Below are 14,057 nucleotides of genomic sequence, written 5' to 3'. Positions count from 1 at the left end.
TGGCCACCATTATTTTCTAGCACTGCCTCAACCCTCTTGGGCTTGGAGTTCACACTTGTCTTTGTACTCTTCCCCTGGTTGCCGCCATATACGCTTGACACCATCTGAACCAAATAAGTTTATCTTGGTCTCCTCAGAACACAGGATAAAGTTCCAGTAATCCATGTCCTTAGTCTGCTGGTCTTCAGCAAACTGTTTGTGGGCTTTCTTCTGCATCATCTTTGATGCAGATCAGTTTGATGCAGTCTGTGGTGTATGGTCTGAGCACTAACAGGCTGACCCCGCACCCCTTCAACCTCTGCAGCAATGTTGGCAGCACTCATATATCTATTTCCCAAAGACAACCTCTGGGTATGATGCTGAGCACGTGCACTCAACCTCTTTGGTCGACCATAGCAAGGCCTGTTCTGAGGGGAACCTATCCTGTTAAACCGCTGTATGGTCTTGATCACCGTGCTGCAGCTCAGTTTCAGGGTCTTAGCAATCTTCTTATAGCCTAGGCCATCTTTATGTAGAGCAACAACTCTTTTTTTCAGATCCTCAGAGAGTTCTTTGCCATGAGCTGTCATGTTGAACTTCCAATGACCAGTATGAGAGATTGAGAGCGATAACACCAAATTTAAATCACCTGCTCCCCATTCACACCTGAGACCTTTTAGCACTAACGAGTCACATGACACCGGGAAGGGAAATGGCTAGTTGGGCCCAATTTGGACATGTTCACTTAGGAGTGTACTCAATTTGTTTGCCAGCGGTTTAGACATTAATGGCTGTGTGTTGCGTTACTTTGAGGGGACAGCAAATTTACACTGTTATACAAGCTGTACACATTTGTAGCAAAGTGTAATTTCTTCAGTGTTGTCACATGAAAAGATATAATAAAATATTTAATATTTACAAAAATGTGATGGGTGTACGCATATATACTGTATATAATGAAAAGAAACGTAGTACATTGTACAGGTGATTTTTTTTTTTATCCCAAAATGCTCCAATTTCTAATTCCATGAAAAGTTTGCTTTTAGTTTTTTTCCCAGGTAAGCTACAGCCAAGAAAAAAATCTAGAATTTATGAATGCAATAACTCAATTCTTTTATATACTATATAATAAATATAATAACATAATAAAACACATATGTTGCTCTCCTTACAAAAAGACAATAAAATGAATGGTAATCACACCGAAGGACCCATAATAAGCCCTCATTTGTGATTCCATACGAAAGTCATAATGTACCCAATAAAAGGGCATTACAAAAAAATCTCTCAGAATGGCATATAACAAGCTTCACAGTGAATAAAACAATACAGCAAATGATCAAATGTTGCAGAGATGAGATTAAGACTGTCATCATAACAGGAAAGACATTCTAAATCACAAAAAGAATAGTGTTCAATTTCTATGCCAAAGATACTAAGACTGCTCATGATAAGTATTACATGGGCCACTCTGTCCTCCATTCACTTACAAAACAATTGCAAAGTCACAAACAGAAAATATGGCAGCAATTTATGGTTTATTATTTTTATTATGGTCATATCAGGCTTACATCTACTTCTTCAAAACTATTTTCAGATTTTCCAGATTTTCACAATAAAATATGTTCTCGACTTACCATTATGTTGTAGATCTGAACAATGTGTTAGTGGGTCACCATTTCTGATATCTTGCCGTCTTGTACGCCTGAGGTTTGGGAACAATACATATTTAATGTTTTGTTCAAAGAATGGAGAAAAATTCAGTTGGACAGGTTTTGGTCTACATGTTGCATACATAGACTTTATAGCATTCATTGATTAGTATCCCACACCTTTCTAATCGATCTTAGCAGTGCTACAATGAAGAGGTTGTTATTAAGACAATGACCGGATTCAATCTTTTCTCGGACGAACACATATTCCAGCAATCCTAGACTGGATACTAACTAGAAGGATGCAAATGATCATCAGAAAATTGAAGTTTTAAAGAAATAGTATGTATGTTTCATGTTTCATATCTAAAGATAACATTTAAGGTGATCTTTGAAATCTTCCACATAATCTGCCAAAGAATAGGTGCAGAGCTACTGCAGCTAAGCTTAGAAGACTGCATCTCCTGCTTTGCTTTGGACAGCTCTAAATGGTCAGTTTGCCCAAAAGAAGTAATGTATCTACTCAGGCTGGGTCACCTGCTAGTTGCTTGGGTTCTACAGAAGTGAGATCAACCCATTTTATGTTTTGGGTCCGTTCCAGTTTATTTATGGTTTCATTCCTACTGCTTTAAGATTTGCTTTTACTCCTATTGCCTAACTCTTTATTATATGATATAAATAAATAAATTCCACAGGGTGAGGGAAATCCACAGATCTCTGTTTTGTTGAGATTTTCCCACTTGTCTACCAATAGGTAACATGTTTTTTTCAGCTACAGGTGATTTTGAATAGTTGCATTATAAAAGTATAATTCCTTTTTGACCAATTGAGAAAGCAATTACTTCATTAATATCAACAATTTAGAAACATTTTAGATCAAATGCTGCAAAAAGTTATTAAATTCCTCTGCTCATTACCACTCAACAATAGACTCCCCACTAGCCCAAATTAGTCAATTTATGCCCTGTATTAGTAATGGAAAGCATTTGATTGAATAGAAAAGTGACGGCAACTGTTCAACCACTTTTGGAGAAAGTAAGTTATTAGATAGCTATAGATGACTTGATACAATAAATCACATTGCTATCTGAGTTTTCTGCTGCAAACTATGGGCCTACACTGCCTATCTTATCAATTTACTTCCCAAATAATTATTTTCTTTCATTTTTATAAGTGTAAGTTAAATACAAAATGTATTATTTGGTCAAATGAGTGCGTTTCAAGTCATAATTGCAGACTCTCTCAAAGGGAATGTTCTTTCAGAAATGCATGCAACTCGCAGAGTGCGTTCAAGCAGTTACACATTTGATATAGCAGATCTAGACAAGTGGTCTTTGTCATCCATTGTCATGTAATAGTTTTTATCAAGTCCTTTACACATCTAATAACATGTTGCACAAGGATCGATAGATTCTGTTCAGAATACGTTTATTGGGAAAGTGTACGCAGCTCCTTCTATGCCAATTGGAAATATTGATTTAAGTTACATCTCAAGCTGTGACTGCTGACGCTTTGTTCGATAAGACACAGAAGCATTGTCAGAAAGGTATTTTGCTTTTTCCTGCAGTTCCGCAGAATATAAAGTGGCCTCATTATCTTCTTAAACAATACAAGATTCTAAGAAGTTTTACTTCAAACTGTGTTTCCTAATACTTATACAACAGTTGTTTGTAATCAGAAAAGCAGAATACAGCAAAGGAAGAGGTTAGCTAAAGACTTTCTAGCACTTTTGGCACTTGTAAAATATCAAACATAAAGAAGGTCATGTGCATGCAATATACCTCTCTGTTTTTGCCAAAACATATTTTGGGCAGTCATTGCACTGTATAAAAATACAAATGATGGCAAACTCAGCAATCAAATAGTTTTTGAAACAAGAAAAAAGCTAAAGTTTTATTGAGTGGAACTATAAAGAGATCCAAAACAATAAGAGGTATAAAGGGAAAAAGTATGACTATTTTTTAGTATATAAATCTTATTTTTATTTTGTGTGGATGTTGATGGGCTAAATCATCTCCCAACTTTGTATATCTTTCTGGGACCCAAATGGCAAGATTTCTGCAATTGGTTCCCAGCTTCACTAACCTTCAAAGCTACTTTAAAGGTTTCTTGTCACTGGATCCTCCATGTATTTAAGGCTGAACTCCAGGCAGATATAAAAAGATACACATTAATCAATTTCTGTGTCCATTATACGTCAATAAATGTATTTTTAAATACAAGCAGTGCAAGTACCTGAAATTGAACTTGCAACAGCCTCTTGCAGTCCCCTTACAACAGAGCTCAGACTGGGAGAGGGAGAAGCAGCACACAGATCAAGTCAGTTGCGCTGCAGTGATTATGTGCAAACATGCGCATAGGAGAAGAGATTAAAGTGATAAAGATTTGAACTTATCATTTTTCTTCTACTATTTAACCACTTGCCAACCACTCACATGGAGCGTACTGTGGCAAAGTGGCTCGTTATCATCCAGCGACGTAGACCTATGTTGCTGGACTTCTCCCCTTGTGTATTCAGACAGAGCGGCAGTCGGGCCAGGGGAGGAGAGGCGGTGATCACCGCCGCTCTTCCCCGATCGTCGGAGATTGAGTGAGGAGATCCGCCCGATTGTGTAAACAAACCGGGGTGATCTCCTAAGTGACAGGCAGGGACAGATTACAGGATTCAGCATAGCTGAACCTGCGATCTGTGCCTGTGTCACACAGTCCCCTCCCCCCACACACGTCAGTAAGCACCAGGCATACATTAACCCCTTGATCACCAATAAAGTTAACCCCTTCCCTGCCAGTGTCATTATTACAGTAACAGTGCATATTTATAGCACTGATTACTGTAGTAATGTCACTGGTACCCCCAAAATTGTCAAAAATGTCAGTTAGGGGTCCGATCTGTCCGCCGCAATGTCGCAGTCCCGCAAAAAAAAATCGCAGATCGCCGCCATTACTAGTTTAAAAAAAAACAATAAAAATGACATACATTTCCCGTAGTTATTAGCTGCGATAGCTTTTGCACAAACCAATCAAAATACGCTTATTGCGGTTTTTTTTACCAAACATATGTAGCAGAAAACAAATTGGCCTGAAATGTTAAAAAAATTAGATTTTTACATTTTGGGGGGGGGGGGGGGATTTCATATAAAAAAATGTGAAAAATATTCTTATTTTTTCAAATTGTCGCTCTTTTTTTGTTTATAGCGCAAAAAGTAAAAATCGCACAGGTGATCAAATACCACCAAAAGAAATCTCTATTTGTGGAGAAAAAAAGGACATAAATTTAATTTGGGTACAGTGTCGCATGACCGCGCAATTGTCCGTTAAAATAATGCAGTGCCAAATCGCAAAATATGGCCTGGTCAGGAATGGGGTAAAATCTTCCGGTCTTAAAGCGGTTAAAAATACACTCACTGAGAATTTTTTTGTCAAAGACATGTAGCTAAATACATTTTGGCCTAAATATATGACAAAAATTTAATATATTGGATATTTTTTAACTGTCAAAGTAGAAAAATATTGTTATTTTTTCAAAATTGTCGCTCTTTTTGTTATTAATATCGCAAAAAATGAAAAGTGCAGAGGTGATCAAATACCACTAAATGAAAGCTCTGTTTGTGGGAAAAAAAGGATGTAAATTTTGTTTGGGTACGGCGTTGCAGGACTGCGCAATTGTCAGTTAAATTCGCACAGTGCCAAGTTGCAAAAAGTGGCCTGGACGTAAAGCAGGAAAATCCTCCGGCCCTAAAGTGGTTAAACTTGTCTGTTACAGGATGGGAGCAGAACAAGATATGTAAGTGTTTAGTAATTGCAGCAGAGAAATCCAGTCTCAGGGCTGTACAAATATCAGCATCAGATGGACAGAAATACAAAGACTTTGTCAGGTAAAATAGCTCACTTATACTGTATGCATGTCATCTGTGTATTTAGCTGCTTGCCTGAAGTTCATCATTATTAACAGGAGAAAGGAGTAAGAACAAGACCGTCCTAGCTTTATAGTCTACAAGATCCAACCTAGTCTGCAAGGCCCTGCTGCTAGAACCTTTTGAAGGTACAAAAAAATCAATGATTTATCTATCTTTTTGCTAAAGCTGCAAAATCAGTCCTATGTTACCCTGACCACCAAATGTAAATACTGTATATTATTTAAGAATAGTGTTCCGTATCTGAAAACCACCTCAATCAATGCATGTAATTGATTAAACACCTGCATATTTCAAATAGGATTATATTGGGTATATGATATTCATCATAAAAACCATTAGTGCCGGTTCACATTTGTGCGGCTTGCGAGATCGCATGTAATTCGGAGCGCACTGCTCCTTCATTACATGCATCTCATGTGTGGATGCGAATTCAGCCATACACTTTGTATGGCTGAATTCGCACTGTATTCGCACCAAAGACGCACAGGACCCTTTTTTTCAGCCGCATCAGGATCGGATCGCACAGTGGTTCACACTTGTGTGATCCGATCCTGTGCGAACTGCCAGATCGCACTGCGATATGCGATCAAACTGGGGGTGTCGTTAACATTTAATTGACACCCCCTGCATATCGCATATGGCAGTGTGAACTGCCAGAGGTACAGATGCGATGCGGAGCCTTCCCGCATCGCACAAGTGTGAACCAGCACTTATACATCTTAAAATATTTGCAAAACAAAAGCTATTGTTATTGTTTTTGTTTTTTGTTTTTTGTTTTTTTATAAAAGAACATATTAACCTTTTCACTTTTTTTATTTTACTATATACTACCAGGACTTCATTCACAAATAAAAGCTGAGCACACAAAGCTTGGTCTAAATAGTAAAATGTCATTGTAGAAAACTGCTAGAGGATTTGCAAAGTCAGGACACAGCAAAGGGGATTAGTCTCCGAACAGAGCTGTAAATCCGCTTCTAATCATCTCACTCAGCTTCCTGTATACAAAAGTCAAGTATTCTTGGTGTAGAGACACTTGGTTGCATCAGTCATGTCAGCTGTTATAGAGGGATAATCAGTTATTTTCTGCTGGGGATCAAAGTCATTTCATACAAAGGCTGAAAGGGAAGTGCAGGGTGTCTTCTATGTCTTGGAAGGATGTTTATTGAATAGATTACTTACAGTCTACTCTGTGCAGGCTAAGAGCAGATTGCAAAATTGCATAGAGGTGATTCAATTTGTTCAAGGACATTTTCAATAGAAAGCAATAACATTTAAATACAAGAGCCCCTTACAAATCTGATTTTCATAAGCAGTGCATTCATTTGTTCTATTAAAATCCACAGCTGACTATTGCTATTTGACATTTCTATTTTAAAATAAACAACTGGACACAGTAAGGCCTTTTTCAAAATAATTTTGAGTTTATTTTTTCAAAGAATAGGGCTGGGAAAATCTATAGACCTACTATATTTATAGCACTAAGGAAGATATCAAACAAATGCCAAGTGTGGAAACTAAGTCAACAGATGAGATTATGAAATTTGAGCCACAAAGCATGTTCAAGTAATTAAGTGGAAACTTTGTATCCTCTCAACTGTTGTTGGAGCTCTTTGAAATTAAGTGAAAGACAAGAGGCTTGCATAATTTGGTCTCAAATAATAGAAGTATTTTAATTATGTATTAATGTCTTTATTAAGTTCTACACTCTTTCTCCACAATAATGTCATTTAGTGTATCAAGTTGATAATGATGACATTAGTAAAACAAAATTATTTTGAGATTAGTAAAGAAGACCAGAAAATCAGGAATTAGCCCATATCACTCTAATGCACAATTAGCCCATATCACTCTAATGCACAAGATTACGGGAGCGTGCTGTTAAACGTTTACATGTCTTCCCTCCACTTCACGTTATGAATTATCATGTGCTGATATTCAATATGGATCACACGGACCTATATGTTTTTTAATATGTTTGCTTTTGTAAAAATAATATTTAAATATTATTGGTGTGTACAGGGTATGTCCATTTGTACCTTTTTTTTTGTCTAATGAAATCGGTTTATTGAAAATTAAAGCATTGGACTATGTTATATTTTTATTATTACATAGTGCTGCAGCCCTATGCCAACCTTCCCTTATTCAGCAGTACACTTTTGATACAGAACTCTTTGCAGTGTGACAGAATCTATCCAGATTTCAGCTGTCAAGCAACATGGCTATTGCACAGTGCTCAATTCTAAAACCCTGCTAAAAAAAACAACAAATAAACAATCCAATACTTTTAAATATTGATGCTATTAAATTAGCATGACAGCCATACACCTAGTATTTTATAAAGGCTCCGTTCACATGTGAGCGTATGGATCGTGGGCAGAACCGCCGCGGTTCCGCCCGTGATCCGGAGATTTATTGCAAATCGCGGGACGCCTAGCGTTGCCCGTTGATTTGCAATAGCCCCCCAAACGCCGAGCGATGTTGCCGCGATTTCCGCCTGCCGAATCGCGGCAACATCGCGCAAACAAAATCGCGGGACGCAATACGCTCCAAAGAAGTACAAGAGCTTCTTTGGAGCGTATTGCGTCCCGCGATTTTGTTTGCGCGATTTTGCCGCGATTCGGCAGGCGGAAATCGCGGCAACATCGCTCGGCGTTTGGGGGGCTATTGCAAATCAACGGGCAACGCTAGGCGTCCCGCGATTTGCAATAATCTCCGGATCGCGGGCGGAACCGCGGCGGTTCTGCCCGCGATCCAAACGCTGACATGTGAATGCAGCCTAAAGGTGAGGTCAGTATTGGCAACCTACATGTTTTTTTTTCTACCCAACAGAAAAATAAATAAATATGAAGTGGGGAGATCCAATTTAAACCTTACACAACATTTTTTATTTTATTGCAATTTTAAAACTCTGCTTGCTTGTCTTCTTCTTGGTAATCCAGGTAGAACTCCTATACCTTATCTTTTAGATCAATTTGCTTAACTCTAGGTTATTATGAATATTATCCTAATACTACAGCTACTGCATTCTTAAAAAAAATAAAGGCAATTTCAGGGCAAAAGGACGTGTGCATATTTAAGGCTTATAATCTCATGCTACAAAATAAAACCTAATACATACCATCTGCCTTCCTTTGCTTTTCCTCTTACCACCACAGAGCCATATGTTATGGAAATTATGACATGTCAGAAGAATGTAAAAGAGGCACACAACATAATACCCAACAGGCTAATACAATAAGCAGTATGTCTTAAAGGTTATCACCTTTTAGCAGTTGGAAAGTAGCGGGAGCATGAAGAACCATCCCAGGCACAATAGGGGTCCCTGGCAAGACAACATTCAGCACATGCTTTTCCATAAACATCACAGCGGTGTAAAGGGAGCTGGGAAACTCCTACAGAGGAGCCAATGTACAGTTGTTGCTGTAAAGTGGACATTGGAAAATAAAAGTTGGTTAAGGAAACCGCATGCTTACATAAAATGTATGTATTGGTCTAGAAAAATGTTATTGAAGATTTTGAATAAAATATATAGTAACATTGTAAGTGTTAAAGATTGGAAAATAGTAAGTTTTGCAATAATTTTCATTTCAGCAATTTTCAGCTCTCAATATTACTGACGGAAACATTTAAAATAAGTCTATTTTGTGCATAGAAATTTTGTTCTGGAAAATTGTATATTCCTTAATAAGACTGATGACATTAAAATAATTAATAGAACTAAAATATACATACTTTTATTGATCCAGAAGGCGTTAAACATTTGGCACCAGGACATTGGGGCTGTTTTGAAAACTAAGCTCCCAGCACAGACAGCAATGGCCTACCCTAAAGGCCTTGTTCACATAGCCTTCAGTTTGAAGAAGAGCAGTGTGTGCAGAAAACTTTTGCAAAAATTCAATTAGCTTTGAACAAGCTTTTGCAAAGCTTTTTTAGCAAACATTCAAGTAGCTTTAAAAAATCTTAATTTCCAGTAACAGTAAGGGTCCATTCACACTAGCGCGACTTGTCAGGCGACTTGGTCGCCTGACAAGTCGCGGTGGGTCGCTCACCATTGAATAGTACAGGACCCGTTCTAATAGGAGCGACACGACCTGGAGGCGACTTGCATTGACTTCAATGATATGAAGTCCGTGCAAGTCGCGCCGAGGTCGCGGTGCACAGAGTCGTGTCGCCCCTGTCTGAACGGGGTCTGAGCACTTCTAATAAAACCTGTGTTTGAATTTACAAACTGGAGCTGTATGGTACTTTAAATGCTTTAGCAAAGCTTGCAGAAATCTCAGAAAATGCTTTGTAGAAGCTTGCTGTACACATTTTTCTTATACAAGCTGAAGCCCACGTGAACAAGGCCTAAGTCTATCTTCATACTGACCCTCTTCCTAACTTGTCCTCAAGGGAACTTATCCGCTTGGGTGCATATTTATATATCCTGCTTTAGGATCCTTTAGGCTGCAGGCAAAGGATCACACATTTAAATATACTAGCCCCAAAATTAATAATCCACATCACATTAGTGGGAAAATAAAAATTAAAAAAAAAATATTAAGCAAAAGCTGTTTTTATTGCAGCTGTTCCTTTATGGAATGTAATAAAAGAGTTTTCACGATAGATTTTGATTGATCTTATAGGAATAATAATGTAACTATGCTAGTTTTATTAAACATGCTTTAAAAAAAAAAATAGAAATTGTAGATAGCAGCTGAATCCAGTGTCTGGAAAGTATGATTTACATTTTTTCACCAACATGGGTGTTTTCACCTTGCAATGAATCTAGAACTGTTTAAAAGGCAGAAAATCAGCAGGCCTGTAGATTTTCTTTAGCGTTTCCGGGGTTATGCAAAGTATATAGGTTTTGATGCATTTAACTGTACTACTGCCAGCACAACAGATCCTTCCCTCATCTCAAATAAAACATGTTTCTTTGCCAAACACAATTAACTCAAACAGACAGAAAAAAGAGCCCATATGCTTTGCACAAGCTGTTTCCAAACTGTGCTGTAGCATTTGTTTAAATGTCTGTAATATGCTTCCATAACAATGTGCACAATCCCAAATATTCAGCTGGAATTGTAGGACATAAAAATGATTGCTATCAATGCCTAATATTTGATCATTTGTATTGTGCAACAGCATAAAAACTATATGGCAGATTCACTGTTATCTTCATTTAAAATAAATTCTTTGCTACATTGTTTTGGCTATGTATTATGCATAACTTCATCTGGAATTTGAGAAAACTGCATTTGAGCGTGAAAAGAAACTACCAAGGGATGGCAGAACATTTAATGTCTAACTTCAAGTTTTGCTTTCCAAGTTTAAAAATACATAGCTAAATAGTCTACATTTACAGTTAATGATTTAAAAGAACCAATTTAAAAAGTGAAAGTGCATTCCACCCAATACAAATCTAGTTTATGTTCTTAACTGTGATTTTAAAAGCTTGCTGGGCCATGTTATTCTGTAATTCAAGTCAAGATTTACTTTCAGTCTGAAAGTAAATCTATTTCATTATAAACCCGTGCTAAAAAAAAGTCTGAAACAAATAATGCTGTGTACAGTGCGGTAACCCATAACACTACATTGGAATTCAACTATCATATCTGCAGCATCCCAAAAATACTTGCTGCTGTAAGTAACTTCCCATTGCATATCCCTACTGCTAGCTGGATAATTCAGAAGAATTGGTCATGAAACAAGAACCTTAGGTAATAGAGAAGCAGTGGCCTATGCATAGCAGGACTGAACGCTCACAGCTTAAGGCAGCTATGCAAGAGAGAGAGTCAAAGGTTTTAATAAAAGCAGACACAATTCTTGCTGTAGATTTCAAAATCAAAGTAGTGTCTGAATCATTGCATTCTGATATACCAACACTCTTATTTGCGCCAGATTCACTCAAAATGTACTAGTGGCAATACTAAACCTGTATAACCGCAACTTATATTGTAATGCAAGCACTTACATGTCTTGTCTGAAACTCTGAAGAGCAGTAAAGTACTGGGGAGGTTTAATTTACACATTGCAACCAACTCTTCTGATCTCTAGCCCTGCCTATCTCCTCCTACACTTTATTATTGACCAACAGCTCTGATAGGCGTGCTCACTAAAAAATACTGAAGCACAGAAGCCAACGTAGAGCTGTTAAAAATAGAAGCTAGTTACATATACGGATTGTCCTGATTTTCACTGCAGAGAATTAATTCAGCATGCTGGCAATTTTAAAGCTTTGTTTTAAGTAGGCATCTATGATGATTACTTCAATTTTGCAAGCCATTCTTGAAATTGACTGGATTATAAAAACTGCTATGGGACCCATTGCTACACTATGAAACCTGTCACAAAATAAACATTCACATATATTATCATATATTAAGGTGATTGCTGTCGAATTTTGTGTTGCTCTGGGCTTAAAAAGGACATAATGTATTTTTACTGGAAAAGTAAAATGCTGTAAACAGTAAGGAAAAATAATGCGGTATATTTTTATGTATGCAGTTAATTATTAATAAACTAGATGCATTTTATACTTTTTGCTATATTGCACTGGAACAATGCTAAATGCCGACTCAATAATTCAACCAAACAGTTTGCTTAGGATTTGTCTAGTAGCTGATAGAACAACAGCAACAACAGAAACATAGTAAGTAATTTAAAAGCCACTTGCATACTTGCTTTGTGGAAATCTCCATGGCTGTAATAGCAGTAGGCTCCTGTAGAGAGAAGAAAACCCCAAGTTAGAATAAAATAACTTTTGCTTACAACCAGAAGGCACAATGGATCTTATGTATCAAAACTAGGAAGTTGATCCCAGTTCCAGTCAGACAAACTTTAGATATTCTAAACGGTACTAGAAAAAACACAGCTGTAGTCTAACTTGATGTTATGAGAAACAACTCACATTGTATCCCATTTTTTTTTTTCAATTTATCACACTCCAATTTGTCTTGGTAAATTTTTAAAACAACTGTCATAGGAAAAAAATTTTTTTCCAATGGTGGAGATGTTTTCTCCTTTACTGATGTGCACTGATGAGGCTGCACTGATGGGCACTGATGAGGTGGCACTGATGGCCATTGATGGGCACTAATAGACTTCACTGTTTGGCACTGATGAGGCAGCACTGATGGGCATTGATGGGCACTGATAGGCTGCACTGATGAGCACCGATGAGGTGGCATTGGTGGGCACTGCTGAGGCTGCACTTATAGGTGTCACTGATGGGCACTGATTGGCAGCACAAGTAGGCCCTGATTATCAGTGCACAGTTTACATTTCCCTTTTAGAGAAGCCAGTTATTGGCCCTCTCCTCCTCTTCCAATTCTGTCAGCAAGAGGAAAGGAGTGCCAATAACTGGCTTCTGTTTACATCCATGATCAGCTGTGTCCAATCACATGATAAAAAGCTGCTGATTGGCTCTTTACCTCATTCTGTTTCCATACACTGTAATCACAGAGCACACCGCCCGCAGCCTGCAGAGACCATGCGGTGGGCGCAATCATGGGAGGCCACGCTGTATTCATCATTCGACTATAGCGCAGTCAGTAAGTGGGTAAAATAATTCCAAAGGCACCATTTTTATTTTATTTTTTTAAATAAAAAAATATGTCATAATTAGCTGCTCTGTGCAATTCTTTATGCTTTATAGATGCCTCTTCTTGTGTACACCACAGGTGCTACTGCCCCCCCTCTGAGTGACAAGTAGCTTGCTATGGGGGCACTTGTGGAAACTCACTCCTGACTCCGCTCAGTGTGTCAATTGACAACTCAGCCCCACCTCCTGTTCACTTCCTCGCTAGCTGTGATTGAAATGCTGGTGCATGTGAGGAGAGAGAGAGAGCAGAGAGAGCTGCTGCTCGCATGCACATTGCTGGACTGAAATTGGGCTCAGGTAAGTATATAGGGGGGGGGGTTGGGAGGAGCTGCATGCAGAAAGTTTTTTACCCTAATGAATAGAATGTATTAAGGTAAAAAAATAAAAAAAACTATGCCTTTAGAACCACTTTAAAGACTAAGGAGATCTAGTGGTGGAAAGAAAATTTTGCCTGCTGATTACACAATAAAGGAGCAGCAATAGCATAATGGTGGTTTCTAATCTGAAAACAAGGTCACTATTGCCACGCATTCTTTGCAACAGAGTGTGATTGGCTCAAAGTGCACTGTATATACAAATGCATTGCATAACTGTATTCATTTATTTATAATAATACATGACTGCATACATCATTATCTTTGTATGTCAGCCTGGAGCTCAGCTTTACAGGAATGCTATGAGCAGATTGCTGCAACAAGCCATTTGCAAATAACATTTACTTAACAGTACATTTAAAAGGCAATACACTATAAAAGGCAACACACTATAAGACAGACTTAATAAAAAGTGCTAAAAGTTTTATTAATACATTGATAATATTCTACAAGCCCTAAGGCACAAAACTGTTTGTGCTCCGATTGGTGCACCTTGCAGCTAGCCAATTACTTCCACTAAAAATAAATTATAATTATTATTAAGTTTAGA

The 14,057-nt window shown here is 37.8% G+C and overlaps 1 protein-coding gene across 1 annotated transcript in view; it reads right to left on the bottom strand.

Annotated features, from left to right (window-relative positions):
• SEMA3A (semaphorin 3A) overlaps positions 1-14,057 on the bottom strand; it is a 336,455-nt gene that overhangs the window by 30,078 nt on the left and 292,320 nt on the right. The window contains exons 13-15 of the mRNA XM_082256599.1: positions 12,211-12,252; positions 8,811-8,968; positions 1,617-1,684 (exon numbers count right to left, since the gene is read on the bottom strand). Of these exons, the coding sequence (XP_082112725.1) occupies positions 1,617-1,684; positions 8,811-8,968; positions 12,211-12,252 (268 nt within the window). The remainder of the gene's footprint in view (positions 1-1,616; positions 1,685-8,810; positions 8,969-12,210; positions 12,253-14,057) is intronic.

The sequence above is a fragment of the Pelophylax lessonae genome (assembly GCF_965119305.1).
Source record: "Pelophylax lessonae genome assembly, chromosome: 4".
In the NCBI taxonomy this organism is placed as follows: Eukaryota; Metazoa; Chordata; class Amphibia; order Anura; family Ranidae; genus Pelophylax; species Pelophylax lessonae.
This window is presented reverse-complemented; position numbering and strand designations above follow the sequence as displayed.